At 38.6% G+C, this 18,786-nt stretch overlaps 2 protein-coding genes across 2 annotated transcripts; both read left to right on the top strand.

Annotated features, from left to right (window-relative positions):
- The first annotated feature begins 207 nt into the window (after positions 1-207).
- On the top strand, positions 208-10,529 carry LOC100945356 (histone H2B type 1). Its single transcript, XM_023512668.1, has 2 exons — positions 208-606; positions 10,297-10,529. Exon 1 carries the CDS (start codon positions 217-219, stop codon positions 595-597), a length of 381 nt encoding a protein of 126 aa, XP_023368436.1. The 5' UTR covers positions 208-216; the 3' UTR covers positions 598-606; positions 10,297-10,529.
- Positions 10,530-16,784: 6,255 nt separating this feature from the next.
- Positions 16,785-17,426, top strand: LOC100943761 (histone H1t). The gene has a single exon (XM_003788791.1). It carries the CDS (start codon positions 16,785-16,787, stop codon positions 17,424-17,426), a length of 642 nt encoding a protein of 213 aa, XP_003788839.1.
- The last annotated feature ends 1,360 nt before the right edge of the window (positions 17,427-18,786 follow it).

Here is an 18,786-nt window from a genome sequence, read left to right as displayed (position 1 = left end):
CTATCTGATTGGCTGGTTGAAAGAGTCGGCCAAGTAGCCAATAGAAAAGCTGTATTTCCATACTTCATTTGCATAGTTCGGCCCCTGGAAGACTACTCCCCTATTTGTCTTCCAATTAACTAAGGCGGCCTTGGAAAACCTCATTAGCATAAAGGCCCTATAAGTAGCAGAAGTCAGCGCGCTTTGCTCACTTTCCTGGTATTTTAAGACTTCAAAATGCCAGAGCCGGCTAAGTCCGCTCCTGCCCCGAAGAAAGGCTCTAAGAAGGCTGTGACTAAGGCACAGAAGAAAGATGGAAAGAAGCGCAAGCGTAGCCGCAAGGAGAGCTACTCCGTTTATGTGTACAAGGTGTTGAAGCAGGTCCACCCTGACACCGGCATCTCATCCAAGGCTATGGGAATTATGAATTCCTTCGTCAACGATATCTTCGAGCGCATTGCGGGTGAGGCCTCTCGCCTGGCGCATTACAACAAGCGCTCCACCATCACCTCCAGAGAGATCCAGACTGCCGTCCGCCTGCTGTTGCCTGGGGAACTGGCCAAGCACGCAGTGTCCGAGGGCACAAAGGCTGTCACCAAGTACACCAGTTCCAAGTAAACTTGACAAGTAAGCGTCCTTCCCCTTTTTCCAAAGGCTCTTTTAAGAGCCACCCCCATGTCCACAAAGAGAGCTGTAATCACGTTAAATTTAATTGGGTTTTGGTAGGGGGCAGGAGTAACCATCGTAATTTACTACGTGGCTGTGAGCCCCGGAAAGTAGTTACTAAGGGGATCCTGAGACCAAGACCCGAAATACAAAATGGAGCCAAGCGGCCATTTACTGACTAGATACCGCTCACGTACATCTTCCCACGAGAAACCACAGGCTCCGCAACCTTACTCGCTCATAGCTGTTAAACTGCTTACCCCTCCCCCGGCTGGGAGGGAGTGATATTGGTGACTCATTTACATAGCGGACCGGAGTGAGAACCCGGGAAGGAACTTTTTTCCTTATATAATGATAACGCTATTCTTTGTTCTTACGGGGCACACCTTTGTATACCAAGGTTGCACCTCCCGAATTTGCCAAGTACCCTGTTAATTTTTTCCTTACGGAAAGTTTTGTTAGCTGGACTGAAGGTGTACAGAGTTAATCTTGATGTGAACACTTGGCCCTTATGTGGTTTATCTACTTAGATTCAAACCGACGCTTTTCTTGAATCCCTGTGTTCAGCCTCTGCCAAAATTGGTCGGTTCTCTGAGTATTGAATCTTAAAAGCTCTGTAGCTGGCTTGTAATATTCGGAGATTGTTGAAAAGCTCTCACTTAGGAGAGGGCAGCTCAAAGTGCTGGATAAATTGGCACGTTTCCAACACTGAAGTAAGTACTCGACTCCAAGTGGGTGAGAGGAAGGAGCTATTAACTTGGCATGCTTTATCTCCTTAGAGAACCTTCCCTTCCCAGACAAATGGAGGCCACTTTATGGGCTGGGAGATGCCACCTTCCTTTCCGCTCTTTACTGTTGATCTTTGCTCAAGGCGAAGTTGTTAAGACGAAAGGATAGAAACACTTTGCCTTTCTCTGTTCAAGTCTAGAATACATTTTCAGCAATTAGGAGTCAAATTTGCTTTCTTTGTTAAAAATGGGAAATACAAGAAAAATTAAAATTTACCTTGCAAAGAAGAGGTTGTTTTTTTTTTTTCTTGTTACAATTTTGGTAAATACTATGTGATTTAGGTTGTAAAGTTGCTTAACATAAAGACCCTCTTTTCTTAACGCTGCAGTTTTAACATTTGGAAAGTATAATAAACTAACTGTCTTTGGTGGCAGAGAAGTAAGCCTCCAATAGAACACAGCTCTGCTATCACTGGCTACCTTACCTGAATGACTTAAAAGTCTGATGAGAATAGTGCAGCACTGAACTAATTAAAATGGTAGCACAAACGTTTGCAGACTGTTGTTGCCCATGCTTCACAGCCAAAGTCAAGACGTCCAGCATGTCTCACAATTGAATTAATTTTGTCTATGCCTCTATTGGCCTTGCTCAAGGCTTATGTCCAGTTCTAACTGCCAACTGATCAGTTTAACCAGAAACTGCAAATAAGATTCATGGTTTCCAGGTCAATTGCAAGGTTTTTTGCTTTTTACCTTCCCCTTTCTCTTATATATAAATTCTGTTATTACCTGTGTTGGATGAAATCTATTGCTTGTTCTTTCTTGTATACAAGTAAACAGTGGGCTGGTCATTAGCTCCTTGATCATTTATTTCTGGAGGATTCCACCAAGACATTGTTTACCTGAGCCCTGCAAGTAAGAACCAACAGAAATGTGTGGCCTGAAAATGCAGGTTGTCAAGCCATGGACCCTTTGAGTTTTCTGTCCATCTTCCCCTTGTTTTTGGATGCTAAAATTTTATTTCCCAAATTTGTTTCTTGTCTTAGTTATTCTGGTTGCTCTTGGTTGATTGGCACATACTTGGTAGCAGTAGTGGAAGTTTAGTTACAGTTTTATGATCACATCATTAAGTGATTACTCAGTGGAAAGGACAGGGAATCTGGTTCGTTAGTTAACCTTTTGGGACCTTGTTTTGTGTTTAAGGATGTTGATAATTTCTGTATGTGAGAACGCAGGGTAAGAGATTTGTTGTTTTTCTCTATGACCTTTGATGAGATCCACTGTTTGGTGTTTGTATGCCTCTTTCTTCCTTCCAAAACTTTTGTTCATATTGTTTTATTGTGAATCCAGATAACTGTCAATATCTGCAAAATAGCATTTCTGTTTTTTTTATTTTCTTTTTTTTGAGACAGAGCCTCAAGCTATGTTCCTGCATAGAGTGCTATGGCGTCACAGGTCACAGCAACCTCCAACTCTTGGGCTTAAGCGATTATCTTACCTCAGCCTCCCAAGTAGCTGGGACTACAGATGCCAGCAGCAATGCTGGACTATTTTTTGGTTGTAATTGTCATTGGCAGGCCTCAACTTGATTTGAACCCACCAGCTCTGATGTATGTGGCTGGTGCCTTAACTGCTTGAGCTACAGGCACCACCCTGCAAAATAGCATTTCTGTGTCAAAGATAATATAAAGTGATTGTCTGTGGTAACTTTAAGAAAGTGTTCGGACTAACAGGAGATTTAGAATAAGATATAAATGAAAGAAACTAAAATGTGTCTTAACTACTATGGCAAAGGCTATAGTGTATACAATTCAGTAATTCCAAATTATTGTCCCTTCAAGCTCATTAAAGTTAGAAAAGAGAAAAGAAACATGTTAGTATAAATTGGACTTTTGAGTCAGGAAAAAATGTGCTTCTAATATCCATATAAAACAAAGACTTAATAAACAAAGACTTTTCTAAACTGTAACGAATTACCGTAAGCCATTAAACTAGAATTTTCTTCCAGAGTGCTAGGATTACTGCAATGAGCCATTGTGCCTGGCCTGTTTCTTAACTCTTCAAAGAAAGTTTAATGGTTAGTTAATTGGTGGTCTTAGTTAACAGAGTAAAATATAAGAAAAAACAAAACAGAAGTACTACACTATTTTTCAATAAACTTAAAAAATTTTAATTAACCTGGCATATAAGTTTTAGGGGAAAGATCATATAATATTTCTAATAAAGATTACTTTTTGGACAAATTCCTTGGCTTAATTTTCAAAATAGTTCTGTGTTTTTTATGATTATAATGTAAGAATGTTAGTTTAATAGTCTAGTTTACATGTGTCTGAGTTTAAAGTAAAAACAACCTATTGAGTTGACTAAATTTCTTCCATTAGGTTTATTGATTAGATGAATTAACATCACTTTATTTATAATTTTAAAATTGTAAATTACACACTGAACTAAATTAAATCATAATATGTGTCATTTTAAAAATTTGAATTTTCATAGTGTTACAAATTATAAGGACTCAATATGTCTTTCAGCTTAAATACTGAACTCACAATGATAGCTTTAAGATTTTCGATAAATATTAAATTGAATAAAATAATGTTTAATCTTGGATACCGAACAATTTCTAAATCTGAGAAAAGAAAAACAAAATTGTTAGGGTAGAAAGCTCAGTAGGTGCACTGCAGGGGATGAGGAAAGAATTTCTCTGCACCAACATTAGGATATAAAAGTAAAAAGTTTATTTTCTCTTTTAGAAAGAGAGGGGAAGTGAGAGTGGGGGAAAAAGAGACTTAGAAAAGAGCAGAAAGTTGGCATGGCATCACAAAGAAAGAAAGAATGCCCCTTTTGCAGTCAAGTGACTAGGTGAATTTAAAAGGGATGAAGAGAAAAGGGTAATTGGGCTAAATTCACAAGGTACTTTGAATGTGAATGTTGTATCTGTATTTTCCTCTTGCAACGCTGAAGACAGATATTTTTCTGGTGTTTCCAAGAGTGATGTTCATACACCATTGTTTGTCAGGGACACTCAGGAATTAATGGAGGCTGAAGGAACAAATTCTGAAAGACAAACTCAGCTGGTGAATTTCCTTTTGGTTTCCTGGGCTCTTCAGTAGTTTGTGAAAACAGAAATCCATAGGGTGCCCAGCAAGAGAATTTATACAATTGGTCTTCAACTGTTACTAGCAAATTTCAGAATTAGGTATTTTCCTGGTAGTTTTGTAATTTTTGTGAGGCTGCTCCTTCCACAAACTACTAAAAACAATTTATTTATTTATTTATTTATTTATTTTGCCAGTAACATTTGTACGCAGTTTAGATCCATTGGTTAACAGGTTAGAGAACATATGGTTGCCTTAGGAAAATGACAGTAGATATTCTACCTTTTGCAAGTTTGGATTTGTAAAAGGGTTATGTAATGTTTATGTGCGAGCCCAGAGGACAAGGCAGGTTCTGTGTGACTGCTGCCCTTTTTCTTTGTGCCTGAGTTAACACAGTTGCCTGCTGTTTAGTTTAAGAGCTTTTGTTAATCCAGACAGCTCTGAGTCTACTGGGTGCTATAAGCCTCCAAGATAATGGCTGGGTTTAGTCTTTATTTCTTAAGAAAATTTTCAGCATTTGTTAATGTAGTAAATTCAAATTAATATATTATCATTCTAAAATGAGACTGCAGTCTTTTGCTTATTTTTGTGTGTATTTTATATATCCATGATTGATGTTCATATCTTTTTTTTGGCCAGGGCTGGGTTTGAACCTGCCACCTTTAGCATATGGGGCTGGAGCCCTACCCCTTTGAGCTATAGCACCACCCCTGAGGTTCATATTTTAATAACCAATTTTTTTACTTTTTTTACCTATCCTAATTAAAAATAATGAATTATTAAGATTTATTAATATGCATTTTATACCCCCAAATTATCTCTGCCCATTTTATTGTTGGACTTGCTTAAATAATTGGAATGATGGACTTTGAGTACTAGATTAAAAAAAAATACAGATGTAGGCTTAAATGCACTGAAATATATTTCTAAAAAAAGAAATAGAAGGAAAAAAAGAATAGAAAGAAGTAGAAGTTCTATTTTTTTTTGTCAAAAAATAGAACTGTATATTTAAGAGTTCTACAGAGACAATCCAGGTTCTGAGATTTTGAATGGAAAAAAAACCTACTAGCTTCAAGGGTCTTTCAAAGATGCCTAGTAGGCCACTTGTAGAGTGAGAGAGGGCTCCTGTTAGCAACCACTGTCACTCTGAATGGTCATTTCAAGCAGCATGCTGCTGGTGAGGCCCTAACAAGATCAGATGAGCCTACCTGCAACATCTGAAGATTGTCTGTTTATTCTCTTCCAAGGCCTACTGCCTGGACTCTATGGTACTGGTCAAGAACCCATGCCACTCTATGCATCCAGGCAAATGTTGACTAAATTTAGTCTAGAGTAAAAATGCTTTGAAGATATAACCACTTTAAAATAGAGGCTATTGTGTACCCGTGTGACCTATGAGAAAGAATCTATTTAATGTATACCATGATGATTAATAACATTGCTGATGTTTACTTTTACTGTGAGGATAAAAGTAAAGAAAGAGGAGGGCAGACTGGTTCTTTGGCAGAATATTCCCACTGCTCTCTGAAATTGCTGGCTTTTCTGTAAATAAAAGTGCAACTTGTTCTTTCATCCACTTCTCCATTGGTTGGCTTGGGTGACAGGTGAATGGACTCCTTGATTAGACAATACTCAGGGTTCTAAGCTCTAAGAATCAAAAACTGAACTTGGCTCAGTAAATTCTAGACAAAAAATAAGGCTAAGTGGATTGGGAATTATAATTTGCTAGAAAAGAGGAGAAGGGGCAGTGGGGCCCCCTTTCTGCTTGTTTTCAGTTGTCTGGAAAGGGCCTAAAAGAGCTTAATCTTGCCTTTAGGATACTCCAAACACCTGAATCGTGGCTTTATAGGTTTTTCCCCTGCCCATTCTTTGGAGTCTCCTATGTTTCTCTGTTATGCTGTGTACAGCAAGATAATACACACTGACGGCTTTTGCTGATTTCTTGCTTTTCACATATTTTTTGATAGTTGTATACATTTTTCTCTTTCCTTCCACACAAACTTCTACTAATTCTGCAGGCATTAGCATGAGTATTGCCTTGTCCAAGAGGTGCCTCTGACCACCTTCTCCCAACTGCTCTGTGTAATCATTACCTGCCTTCGATTGTCATTACCTGTCTAGTTGTTACTTTCAAGAGTTTCTGATCTCAGATGTGGTCACCGCAATATCCCTAGAGTTACCAAACAAAAAGGATCCCATCACCTGTAACTCAAGCAAATGCAGAGATGGTGATTAGATCCAACAAGCCTTATTATCAGAAGGCCAGCAATTCTGGACAATAAGTGAGGGTAGTCTCTCAAAGACTATTCTGCCTCAGTTCTAAAAACAATTCTAATAGTTTTTATAATGGAAACACCAGGAAACAAACCTAGGAAATTTTAACTTTATCTGACAGAAACAACATCAAAGTAGTCTTTGCTCTAACAATGCAAAATGTTTAAAAAACAGAAAAGTAATTTTCACTTTAACAAAGTATCTGAGAGAATCATTAAAGAAAACATCTTATCATGAAAGTAAGTACATTTACTGTACCAATATCACAAAACCTACTATCTATGTGTGTGACTACTTCCTTAAGGGTCCTGAGAGAAACGTCTTCACAATCATGGAGAAACCTTAACTAGTTAATCTCTGGGGAAAGATGTGTGAGGAAGAAGATGAACTCTGTGGACTAGATTCACTGTACAGCTTCAGCTTAGTTTCTCAGACTTCACTTTTCTGGCTTCATGAGAGACTACCACTGAGCCACAATTTTGTATTATTGGCACACAAAAATGATTGAGTTTATCAACTCATTTCATAAATTATTTGAATGACTACTATGTGTGTGTGTTAAACACTGTTCTATATGTACATATGTCAGTGAAAATGATCACAAAATCCCTGCCCTCAAGAAAGCTAGGACTCTAGTAGCATTAGACAGGAAAACATAATAAATAAGCAAAACATTTGGTCTGATACAAGGTGATGTGGAGAGAAAAGAAAAACAGCAGAATTAAGGAGATGAGGACTACACAGGGTGGGAGAATTGCAATGATGAGCCAATAAATGAAATGCTAAGTATGATACCCCAATACCCAGCTAGAGTAGCAAAAGTTTTGAGATATTCAGGTTTGCTACAGGATAATGTATGTTAATCACAGAACAGAAATTCAGCTCTGAGATTAAGGCCAGAGCAAGATAGGATGTGGGATCTGTGCTATTATGAGTGGCCATGTAGAGCTTGTTTCAATGGGTAAACGTCAGATCAAAACAAGGTAAGTAAGCAGGGAATGATGACAAGTGTCATGGTCCCAGCTACTAGGGAAGCTGAAACAGGAAGATCCCTTGGGGCCAGGGATTTGAGTCCAACTTGGGCAACATAGCAAGAAACCTCATCTTTGTTACAAAACACAAAGTAAATAACACTTGGCTGTTGTATTAAACAGACCCCAAAACTGAGTTCTAAACACAATAAAAATTTATTACTCCATTATATAATGCTTACTTCCATAGTCTTCCAGGGACCAAGTCTCCTTCTATCTGTATCTTCAGCATCCTTGGATCTCAAAAGATCTCTGTTGGAACCTGAACATCAGACCATAGACTGAGGAGCCAAGAAAAATGCTTCTGTGAGAGAGATTTTCATAAATAAGGCCTAGAAGTGGTACCCATCACTTATGCCCACCCTTTAGCCAGAAAATGGTCTCAGCCCCACTTACTTGCCAGGGAAGCTGTGAAACACAGACTGGCTATCTGCCCACACAGAAAAACAAATAAGCTTTGATGTGTGAATTAACTAGCTGCAAATTCTGTCTGCCATCCTATTCAGTTCCTCTCTCATGTTTTTCCTTTTTCCTCTTCTTACCTTTCTGTCCCTTTTTAAAGGCCTCACAATGGCTTGTCATGATCTAGTGACAAGATTTAGCACAGAGAATGTGGATGAGACTTACAATGATCTAAGGAAAAGTTTCTTCTCTCTTCCCCTGAAAGACCATCATCTGGCTCTTGTTCCTTCAGAAGAGAGGAGCCATCCATCTTCAGTGCATGTCTCCTTAGAAAGGGACAAAGCCCCCACCCTCATGGAGTTTAACATCTCAGCTGGGAAAGTAAGACAGAAAGCAGTAGTTATTATAAGTAATTATGTATATAGAATATGATAAATGGAAAGTGCTAGAAAGAGGAAAAAGGGAAAGCAGGAAAGGTGGATTAGGCATACTAGCAAACATGATAATATTCATATTAGCATTAATATAAACAATATAACAATAGTAGCTGGCACTTTGTATGCGCTACACATTGTTCTAAGCTATTTAACAGAATAATAAAGCACATGAGAAACCCTGCAGGGATGAACCCCAGTAGTGAATAAAAGAGGAGAAATCAAGACCCCATTGGTTCTACCTTTGAATTATTTTGAATGACTGTCCTTTCTCCTCTAGAACCATTGTCACTGCCTTCATTAGGAATGTGAGCTTGTGCGGGTAGGTATAAGGTGAGTGTGAGCACATGGAGGAAGAGCTGTGCTTGCCTTCAGCACCGTCATTAAATTGGTGCCTTTCAGTAGTGCTTAGGAGAACATGTGGCATGTGGCACTTGCAGTTAGTTGTTAAGACTACTGTATTTGAACCAACCATGAGTCTATGAAATATAACTTTGGAACATCATACGCTTTGAGTCAGCAGAGATGGTTAAAGGTTTGTGGAGGACACTATGCCCCTCATCTGCTAAACAGAGAGGACTGCCTCCCCCATCCCCTCTAACCCCTCTACCACCTCTGCACCCTGTCTACTTTGCTTTGCTTCTAGGGAGCTGTTTTTTAAAAACAACCTAAACATGACTTTGACTACTGTTTTTCAAGTGCATACAAAAGATATAGCAAAAACCTCTAACTTTGTAAAATGAAGTGACAGCTGAGTGTTAGATATGTCCAGCTTGAGTCATAATTATAAACCCTCAGATTAGCCAAATGTGTGAATACATGTCACAGAAACCCATATCCACCTGCCGGACTAATGTGTCAGCCCTATTAAGCAAACCATTCATTTCTCTGCCCTGGATTTGGGCAAATGGAGAACATAAGTTTTGCCTTTATTAAGAGGAGGAAGAAAATGTATTTTATAACACCCCAAGAAGCAGACTAATCATTTATTTGGGTGTTTTTCCATTAGGTACATTTGTTTTGGCTTCTCTTGTTTTAAAGGAAGGTGGGGGTTTGGGACATAAGGGTGACTTCCAGTGCCAGCAACCCAGAGAGATGAACTAATGAGAAGGGAAGCTTCTGGAAACTTGTAATTCCCCCATATGGAAATAACAAATATAAACTCTTCAACCTGTTATCATGTATGGACCTTCTATATCCTTCACAGGCAGCTCTGTAGGGCTCACCACCAAGCAGATGTACCATCTTGGACAATCCTTATCACCTGGCTTTGTTGCTGTGTTGTGTCTCCTTTACGAAAGTCCTTTTTTTCACCTAACAAATTCCTATCCTTCGAGGCTTAAATCAAATGGAACTTCTAGGACACTGACTAGGTCACATTTATCCTGTATTTTAGAACATACACTGATTCAAGTGCTAGAGGGTGTGGGTTTACTGGAGATGCCATGCTAACTGGAAAACTCCTCTTCGTGCCTTAATTTCATCATCTGTAAGGCAGGGAGAATGACAGCAGGTACTTCAGAAGGTTATTGCAATGACGAAATCCATTGACATCTATAAAGTGCTTAGAACACTGCCTGGCATGGAGGAGACCACCATCATTATTGTTATTTTCAGAGTTGAGTATATCAGGTATCTAATGAATTACAGAAGTGAATTAATCAATTTTTCTTTTTTTTTACAGGAAGCGACAACAGACTTTAGACATGTGGTTTTTGCAACTAATCACTGCTGGACACTAATTTATCTCACAAACCAATGAATATGAGTGATACTAGAACATAAATTAAGGTATTTGAACAATCAAGGAAGGACCAACAAGCACCTGGGTAAAACATTAGAACTTTCCCCCCAAGTATGAAAATATTAAATGTTCATGGTAGAAATTTGTAGGAAAGAGAAATGTATAAAGAAAAAAAATTAAACCTCAAATAGTATCTCCTATTCTTTTTATATGTATGTAAAATATATGTATATATGAATGTGTATGCTATATGTATGAATACATCATATAAAACAAATCTGTGTATTTTAGGCAACAAAAGATAGTTAGAAACATTTTTATGTACTTATAATTTTTTATTTAGTAATGTAATGCTTATGTGACACTCTGTTATTGGCTATTTCAACTTACTCTCTTTTTTATGCATTGTAAGTTATATAGATCACACGTTTTTATACATAAATTTTTGTTCAAATATTTGATTATTTCCTTAGGATAGACTTCTGAAAGTAGAAAATACTAAATCAGAAAAGAAAAGCATTTTCTAAGGACCTTAACATATAAACTGCCAAATTGCCATTCAGAACTATGCCATTGTATAATCCCAACATAACATTGAAACTCCTGATTTATAGTACTAATACTTATAAAACATTTTTTTTGAAGCATTGTCAAACTAACTGCCTCTCCTACCAGAAAGAAAACTGAAATTAAATGTCCTTCATTATTAACAAGGGTCATTTTTTTCCCATTATTTTATTAGCTAGGACCTATAAGAAGTAAACTGTGTTGCAAAATGTACTTATTTGCAGTTATTCCATGAGAAGGAAATGTATAAAGATCAATAAGTAGGATCTTAGGTTAAAGCCCCCCCAAAATAATAATTTAGCAAGTGCTTCCTCTGACCAGGACTATGTCAGAATAATAAACAGCATTTGATTGCATGTATTGATAACTGAAACTACTTTTACCTACTTTGTTTTTTAAAAACTTCCTAAGTACTCTTGGAGAAAGTGTGTGATATAGATTAAATTGTGTCCCCCCCACCTAAATTCAGATGTTGAAGCCCTAAACCCCAATGTGGCTTTATCTGGAGATAGGACTTATAAGAGGTAATTAAGGTTAAATGAGGTCACAAAGGTGAGATTCTAATCAGATAGGATTGGTGGCTTTAGATGAAGAGAGAAGAGAGAAATCTCTCTGCACACACACACTGAGGAAAAACCATGTGAGCCCACAGTGAGAAGGCAGCAGCCTACATGCCAGGAAGAGAGCCCTCATCAGAACCCAGCCATACTATATACCCTGATCTTAACACTTCTAGCCTTCACAACTGCAAGGAAGTAAATTTTTGTTGCTTAAACCACACAGTCAGGATAATTTGTTATAGCAGCCCAAGCAATCTAAGACAGTATCATTGCTGTAACTTACAGACTAGAAAACTAAGACTAGATAAAGTTCAACTTGTTCTACTTCACAAAAGCCAGAAACAGATGAGGTGGGAAGTTAACCTAGTTCTCTTTGTTCCAAGGCCAAGGCTCCTCCATTTCACATATAGACAACAGATTCAGAGTCAAGAGCCAAATGTCTCTAGAGCCAGCATTAGAACAAGATATCTTACTGGGAGACAAATGCCCAATCTTGAATAAATACTCTGACAGCTCACCCATGTTGAACCTTATGAAACAAAATGCAAATTATGTACAAATCTGTTTACCTGTCTAACTGATGGTGATATAAAGATTAATCATTTTCTTGTGATCTTGGAGACGTTTATATATGTAGTGAAACAGGTGTTCACACAGTGCTAGTAGACTTTAGATTGGTTCTAGAGTGATGTCTGAGGGCAAAAACCTAGAGGATATGTGCTATAAGATTTTTACTTTCTTAAAAATGGAAAGATATGAGGTATACCTATAAATTAGATTGATCATGCATCTGTTTATTCAATGGATCTGTACAACTGAATCTTCCTATGTTCCAACTACTGTTAGGGGAGAATTGAGCTATGTACATGACGCACAAAAATTGTAGCCTCATGAAGTCAACATGCTCATGGAGAGGTACCAACCACTAACCCATGTTTTGTATAGCAGTATTGGGCCACATTTCATACAAGGGATTTACAGAGGATTAGCCAGAAAGAAATTTTATTTTTCTAAATTGTTATGGGACAAAGAGGGTCTAGCCACTTGTCACTGTCAGCCAGATGCAGAGATGGGGATTAGGTCCACCAAACTTTGTCAGAAGGCCAACAATCTGGAGGATAGTGAGAGTTGTCTCTCAAAGACAATTCTGCCTCAGTTACAATTCTAATAATTTTTATAACGGGAATACCAGGAAACAAACCTAGAAAATTTTATCTAACTTTATCTGACAGAAACATTAAAGTAATCTTTGCTCTAACAATGTGACATGTTTAAACAATAAAAGGTGATTTTTACTTTAACAAAATATCTAAGGGAATCATCAAAGAATACATCATATTTATCAAAGTAATCATTACCAGTATCACATTTGTTGTTATGTGTCACTGCTTTCTTAAGTCTCCTGAGAAAAATATCCTCACAGTCAAGGTTTTAAATTATGATATTGACTTTACAGCATACTAAGGCACTGTCACCCTCAGTTTGGAAAATATTAGTATTTCTCCTAATAGAGATTATAGGTACAAATCTTTCCCAGAACTCTATATTTTTATGCCTTCTTGGTTTCTCTGACTTGGTAATCCCTAAGTGTTTGTATCATTAAATGGAAGTTGCAGGTTATAGGTCAGGTTGATCTTTATATTTACAAGTTTACCAAACATATCTTCTGCTAACACAGAACTGGAGAATTTAGATGATTATTAGATTCCATGATTTAAGAGCCAGAAAAAGAACCATGATTCCTATTTTGCATTAGATAGCTAAAACATTACTATTAAAAAAACAACAACAACATGTACACACACACACACACACTTCCATATGTATATAGTACAGTGCTTGCCTTGTGCCATTGTTCTATTCTTTTTCTCCTCCCAAAATGTAGAAATTTATTTTGTAGATGAAGAAACTGAGGCACAAGAATGTCATGTGACTTGCTCAAGATCTTAGAGCAAGCGTGCAGAAGAACTAGAATTTAAGTTCAGGGGGCAGCGCCTGTGGCTCAAAAGGGTAGGGCACCAGTCCCTTATGCCGGAGGTGGCGGGTTCAAACCCAGCCCCAGCCAAAAACTTTAAAAAAAAAAGAATTTAAGTTCAGAAGTCTACCCACAAAAGGCTATGCCTCTCCTCCTCTCACTTTTGGGCCTCCGTAGCTACAAACATTACATATATTTGGGTCTTTTTTTGCACTTTCACTTAATACATCAGCACTGATGATAACATTGTTAAATAACTTTTTTTTTTTTTTCAGACAGAGTCTCACTCTGTTGCCCTTGGTAGAGTGCTATGGCCGTTACACAGCTCACAGCAACCTCCAACTCGGGCTTAAGTGATTCTCTTGCCTCAGCCTCCCAGGTAACTGAAATTAAAGGTGCCTGCCATGACGCCTGGCTATTTTTGTTGTTGTTGCAGTTTTTGGCTGGGGTTGGGTTTGAACCTACCACCTCCCGTAAATGGGGCCTGCACCCTACTCCTTGAGCCACAGGCACCACCCAGCTTTTTTTTTTTTTTTTTTGTGGACCAATACATGTTTTTATTTGTAAAATACAAGTTATCTTTATACATAAAAAGTTTTACTTACAAAAATTCTATTGTGGCAAATTCAGCCTGCTGATTTTCATTATTGAAATAATACTCCCATAAACATTCATATCTCTCTCTCTCTCTTTTTTTTTTTTTGAGACGGAGTCTCACTTGGTCACTCTTGGTAGAGTACCATGGCATCTTATCTCACAACAATCTCAAACTTTTGGGTTCAGGTGATTATCTTACCTCAGCCTCCCAGGTAGCTGGGATTACAGGCACCCGCCAAAGCTCCTGGCTGTTTTTTAGAGTCAGGGGTCTCACTCTTGCTCAGGTTGGTCTCGAACTGGTGAGCTCAGGTAATTCACCCACCTCAGCCTCCCAAATGCTGGGATTACAGGCGTGAGCCACTGCCTGGCCTGACATCTGTAATTTCTATGTTGTAAATCAATGGAAGCTGTCATAAAGAAAAGGAACTGTTTTTTTTAAATAAATAAATTTATATCTCTGGTGATATGAAAAGTATACAGCCTATTTTAATATTAATTTTATATTCCAGTAATTTCTTGCAATATTTTCGTATTCATTTCATTTTCATTTTTCTTTCTATGTGTGTGAATAAAATTAAGGCATCATTTTTACTATGTTCATTGAAGAGCGTATCAGTGTCTCACCTCACTTAAACTCCACTTACTTTTTGGATTTTCTTTATAACTAATTTTTAGACCATTTTTTTAAAAACTAGTACTCCCTATTCATATACTTCTTCGTTTTCCGCAAACTATTTTTTGTTTTGTATTTTTTTGATTTTTTGAGTGGGTAGAGTCCCCTGGCCTCATAACTCACAGCAACCAGACTCGGGCGCCCAAGCAATTCTCTTGCCTCAGCCTCTCGAGTAGCTGGGACTACAAGTGCCCACCACAACACCCGGAGACAGGGACTTGCTCTGGCTTAGGCTGGTCTCCAACTCATGAGCTCAGGCAATGGGCCCGCCTCGGCCTTCCAGAGTGCTGGGATTATAGGCGTGAACCACTGCGCCTGGTTCCCAGAACTATTTTTGACCTTTATATTTTGTTAGTAGTCATCTTCACAGACATTTCACAAATCAGCCTTAGTTGGGTCATCTGATTTCCTCATTTTTGAGTTATTTTGACAGTTTTTTTTTGTTCAACTATTGAGTACAGGTGCTTGAGGTAGTATTCTCTGAATTTTTGTTTCATGTGTCTGGGCATGTGTGTTTGAGTGTGTACATGTCTGAGACAGAAGAGAGAGCCTTTTCTACTTCACGTTGCACTCAGAAGTTACAGGATTGCTCTTTCGCTTTTGCTTCAGAAATATTTCAAATGTAGACTCTCTTCTTTTCCCTGTACGGCAAATGCTTTGTTAATCTGAGCTTACCACAATAGACTCCCAACCTCTGACACAGGGCCCTTCTACCTAACGATTATTCTTTTTTTTTTTTTTTGGCCGGGGCTGGGTTTGAACTGCCACCTCCAGCATATGGGGCCAGCACCTTACTCCTTTGAGCCACAGGCACCACCCTCCCTAATGATTATTTATACAATAAATCTAAAGCCAAGTCAGTTACAAAAATAGCCATACAACAAAATTTCTTTCTAAATTAAAAACTTCCAATGGCTCCCTGGTTCACACAAAACCAAATTTCTCACAGGTATTTGGGGATCTTCACAAAATGGAGAAAGGATTTCCCCTTGCTGAGACCCTAGGCTCTGGCCACCCTGTGGTGCTTCCTCAGCATCCTCTAGAAAGACTTTTGCCTCCATGAGCAAACTTTTAACTCCAGATTCTCAGAAAGGCCAGTCGAAGCCCAGGGGAGCATATTGGGCCCAACAACCCTTTTCTCACAACTCTACAGCCAAATCTACCAGCCCACTCTTCTTAGGTATCAGGTTCTATGGTTTCCGCGGGCTTCTTTGAGCCAGGGTTCCTGCCTCAAGTTTTATAGTTCACTGAGGGCGGATGGAGGGGAGTTAAATCAATGAAATCAGAAGCAAAACTCAGTGGAGGACATTAGTCGCCAAGAAGGTGACCTGGTTTTGGCCTAGCATGGTATCATGTATAAGATCCTTAAAATTACCCCATCCTTGAGAGTCTTCTATAAAGCTACAGAGACTCAGAAGTGGCTTTAATTACAAACAACCCATGTGTCATGTAAAGTTTGGCTTATTAGATTGAATTTATCTAAACGAGGTCATCCTCTGCAGTTTTTAGGCAATTATATAAATACTTTGTAACTACACAGTGAGACAGGTAAGCAACCTGTGTTACTTCCCTCACATATGTAAGTCATTTTCAATAAAATTGTAGTGCGAATAATTTTTTTTGCCACCAATTGGAAGCCACCCATTTAGAAGACCACTCAGAAGAGATGAGATAAGTGTCGTGCAAAAAAATTACTTTTGGTTTTACGAAGAAAAGAGGAAGTTTTGTTCTTGCCCTTGAATTTGGCCGAAAATTACGGGTTTTTTGGAATAGTTTTGGCATGCAGGGTCATTTTTCATTAAAAAGGGAAAAGGCAAGCAAAATCTAAGTCTCCACGGATCTTTCAGCAGTAGAACCCGGGAGATTATGTACAGAGGAATTTTGCAGGATTCAGTTTTTCAGGGTAAAACAAACACAAATGCTCCTCCTCTGAAGGCAGGGGGCGGTGCCTAGGCAATGCACCAATCACAGCGCGCCCTGCCCTATATAAGGCCCTGAGGCCCAGCGGCAATTTACGCTTCTCACTGGTGATTGCCTCTTTCTGTATAGTATTGGGATGTCTGAAACGGCTCCTGTAGCCCCAGCGGATCCCGTTCCAGCTGTTATGGAGAAGCCTCCAGTCAAAAGAAGAGGGAAGAAGCCAGTTGGCCTGTCAGGTGCGGGTCGCAAGGCTCCTAATCGTTCTGTCTCTAAGTTGATCGTTGATGCTGTCTCTGAATCTCAAGAGCGAGTAGGCATGTCATTGGCTGCGCTTAAAAAGGCGCTGGCGGCTGCTGGCTACGATGTAGAAAAGAACAACAGCCGCATTAAGTTAGCTCTCAAAAGCTTAGTGAGCAAGGGAATTTTGGTTCAGACCAGAGGTACTGGTGCTTCTGGGTCTTTCAAGCTCAGTAAGAAACCTGCTTCTGAATCCACCAAAGGCAAGGTTAAAAGGCCAGCTTCTAACAAGGCCAAGAAGTTGGTCTTATCCAGGGATTCGAAATCCCCAAGGAGTGCCAAGACCAACAAGAGAGCTAAGAAGCCAAGGGCAGCAGCAGCAACTAAAAAAGCTGTGAAAAGTGGGAGGAAAGCTAAAGGAGCGAAGACCAAGCAGCCGCGTAAGAGCCCAGCCAAGGCTAGAGCTGGGAAGCCTAAAGCTGGGAAGCCAAAACTGACTCCACATAGAACCAACCCTAGAAAGGCAGCATCTAGGAAATGAAGAGCTTCTTCGGGCCAGTTTCCAAATAACCCAAAGGCTCTTTTAAGAGCCACCCAAGTATTTTTTAAAATGGCGTAACACTGGAAGGTTCTAGATGTAAATAACCTAATGATTAACAAGCTGAGGAAAATCACAGAAGGTGTCCTCACGGAAGCTCTAAAATACTTGGGTGTTTAATCCAGAAAAGCTAGATAGTGCTCTAGAATAGGGCTTGCATCTAAGTGCTGGAGATAAGCAGTGTTAAGGAGTTAGTGAAATTCAGCTGCCTGAGGGTTTTCTTTTTAAACCATTACTGCATTCCAATAAGCCCCTTTGTGTAGTATGATTATAACCGGATTTTCAGGCTGACCTACAGGGACTTTAAAAGGATCAAAAAGTAGTAATCAAGGCATCCTAAATTAGGTAATTTCTTACCTTTTCATTCTATCTGAAATTTAGAACTTTAAGTGGAACTGATGAATATTTCCAGTATAGTTACAGGCTTTTAAAATAGCGTTTATAATCACTATTTCCAAAATACTTTTTTTATGCATTATACGCTAACAAAAACATAGCATTGTGATGTTTTTTATTTGGGATTCAGTAAGAGTACAAAGAATTAGGTTAAACAATGATTGCATTTGTTAGGTTAATGTCTCTCTTATAATTGTGTCCCACCCCCAAAGGATGTGTCAAATACTGTGTCCCCCTAACCTCCCCCCCTCCTCCTTAATTTCCCTAGCCCCCACCATGTATTAGGTCATCTGCCTTCATATTAGATATGAGTACACTAGATTCCATTCTTGTGATGCTCAATCCAGGATAATACAAAGAATGTAAAGTCTCCCTGTCTGTTAATGGCTAAATAGTATTCCATGGTATACATATACCACAGTTTGTTAATCCATTCCTGGGTTGGTGAGAGCACTGTCATGGTTTTAAAGTGATTTGATAATTACTATTTTAATGCTATTATTCTAATATGATTGTAATCCTGTGAATTTATGTATTTTATTTATGAGAAGAGTCTATAGTCTATGATGTAAAAAAATGTTAAGAACAAAACCTTTATGGACATGTTTGAAGCTGCAGTTAGGGTATGAATTCAACTTTAATTTGCACAAAAATGTATTAGGCAACTCTGGGTTGGGTCTGAGCTAAAATTGCTCTCTCTTAAACTTTAACAAAATTATTTGATGATTTAGCATTTTTAACAATCACCATAAACATTAAAACCATACGGTAGTCTATCTGGAGCTGTAATGTTTGGGGTGACTATGGACAAAGTCCATTGCAAAACGATGCACTCTATTAGTTTGTACATGAATACAAACATGCAAATAGTGCAATAGCACCTAACTTTCCTGGACTCATTTGTATA

This window comes from Otolemur garnettii, unplaced genomic scaffold (assembly GCF_000181295.1).
Source record: "Otolemur garnettii isolate 467f Iridium unplaced genomic scaffold, OtoGar3 scaffold00029, whole genome shotgun sequence".
Taxonomy (NCBI): domain Eukaryota; kingdom Metazoa; phylum Chordata; class Mammalia; order Primates; family Galagidae; genus Otolemur; species Otolemur garnettii.
This window is presented reverse-complemented; position numbering and strand designations above follow the sequence as displayed.